This window comes from Atta colombica, unplaced genomic scaffold (genome assembly GCF_001594045.1).
Source record: "Atta colombica isolate Treedump-2 unplaced genomic scaffold, Acol1.0 scaffold121, whole genome shotgun sequence".
Lineage (NCBI taxonomy): Eukaryota > Metazoa > Arthropoda > Insecta > Hymenoptera > Formicidae > Atta > Atta colombica.
The window spans coordinates 626,472-628,099 of NW_017259208.1; the positions used below are offsets into that span (position 1 = coordinate 626,472).

The 1,628-nt window shown below is 28.4% G+C and overlaps 1 protein-coding gene across 1 annotated transcript in view; it reads right to left on the reverse strand.

Moving 5' to 3' along the window:
- LOC108694624 (SH3 domain-binding glutamic acid-rich protein homolog) overlaps positions 1-1,628 on the reverse strand; it is a 3,554-nt gene that overhangs the window by 677 nt on the left and 1,249 nt on the right. The window contains 3 exon segments of the mRNA XM_018204217.1: positions 1-17; positions 1,002-1,151; positions 1,261-1,443. Of these exon segments, the coding sequence (XP_018059706.1) occupies positions 1-17; positions 1,002-1,151; positions 1,261-1,443 (350 nt within the window).

Below are 1,628 nucleotides of genomic sequence, written 5' to 3' on the forward strand. Positions count from 1 at the left end.
TCTTTGTCTGCGGAAGGCTGAAAAAAAAATAGATTGCAACTATTAGATAAACAAAATGTATATAAGCTACAATATAAATTTAAGTAAAATTATAAAACTAATAAACAAAAATAAAATTGAAATAATTTTATATAAATAAAATAATGTATAAGTTATTAATTTGTATCATCTTATGTTAGTTTCTTTGGAAAGATCTATAAACAATAATATAAAAACAATTTGTCATATGTCGTACACGTGTCACACAATAAGCATGACAGTAATTTCTATTTTGGCGCGTCGGAATTCTTTCTCATAAAGAAGCGGTATATACATATAAATATATGATTTAGAAGCTTATGACAAAGCTTTTGTTAGGTTTCGGTTCCGAAACAAAGGAACAATATTAAACTATGTCTCCATTGAAACAACAAAAAACTTTTTATTATTTGCTAAATGTTTCCGAATTATCTAACATGTGTCAACTTGTAGAAAGTCTTTGTCTTGTCTTCATTGAAGCGACATAATCACAGAAACATTTGGATTTTCTTCCAATCTTATTCGTTTCTAGCAACTAATTGTCCACACTTAAAAAACAAAGCAGTTTATTGTGTATGATGTGAAAAACAGCTCAAGATTTATTTCTTGCAACTGTAACATATATCTCATGCTCAACAATGATAAAAAGAAAAAAATGTAAGTACGATCAAGTCTGTTTTTTTTTTAAAGAATGAATTTCTTTTGTTCCCTGTGAGATTGGCAAGTCAAATTTTTCATTTTCCATACTGGCAACGAAATATCCTACTGAAGGAACTTCTATTTCTGTTGACATGTATTTCTCATCTTCCTTGGATATTTATCGCTTCGATTGGAAACATATGACAAGCAATAATTTTTGTCGCTAGCAACAAAAACATTAAGGAATATTAAAAATTTTCGGCAACAATTGGCAAATTTTTCAAGAAACATAAAACATCAACAAAAAGTTTCTCGCTGTTGCCTCAATGGGAACATAACTTTACCTCTCGACTTGAAGTATTTCCATTCTCTTGAATTCCATCACTCTGAGATTTTGAATCTAGAGTGATTTCTGCAGTACTAATCGCTGGTGTTACTTTTAAAAACTTTTCCAGTTCATCCATTTCATTTGCTAAATCAAAATCTTCATAATCCTGCAATATTTAACCGCTTGTATTATTTACAAAAAAATGGCATAATAACTTTTTCAATAGTTATCTTCTATTGCTTGTCGCGTAAATAACACAAAGAAAAGATAATTACGCCACAATAATCATCCTCATTAAATATCTGTGGAGGCAATGGATACTTGTTATTTCTAGCATTACTGTTAGCTTGCATAAATTCTTTCTCAAATTCCTTGTCTGGCTCTGTTATATCGATGATCTCGTATTCTACATTTTTACTATCTAAAATCATCAATACACGTTGCTGTCTTTTCTTCACCTGTAACATGTTTATATGTACTTAAAATTTTTCAAACTCTCCCAATTTGATTAATATGTGCGACTACTTGAATATTATAATCTGTTATTCGAATATTATAATATGTGATTTATAGATAATAAATCATTATTATTTAAAAAAGTAGAAATTAATATTAAATATAAATTTTGTACACACACACACAC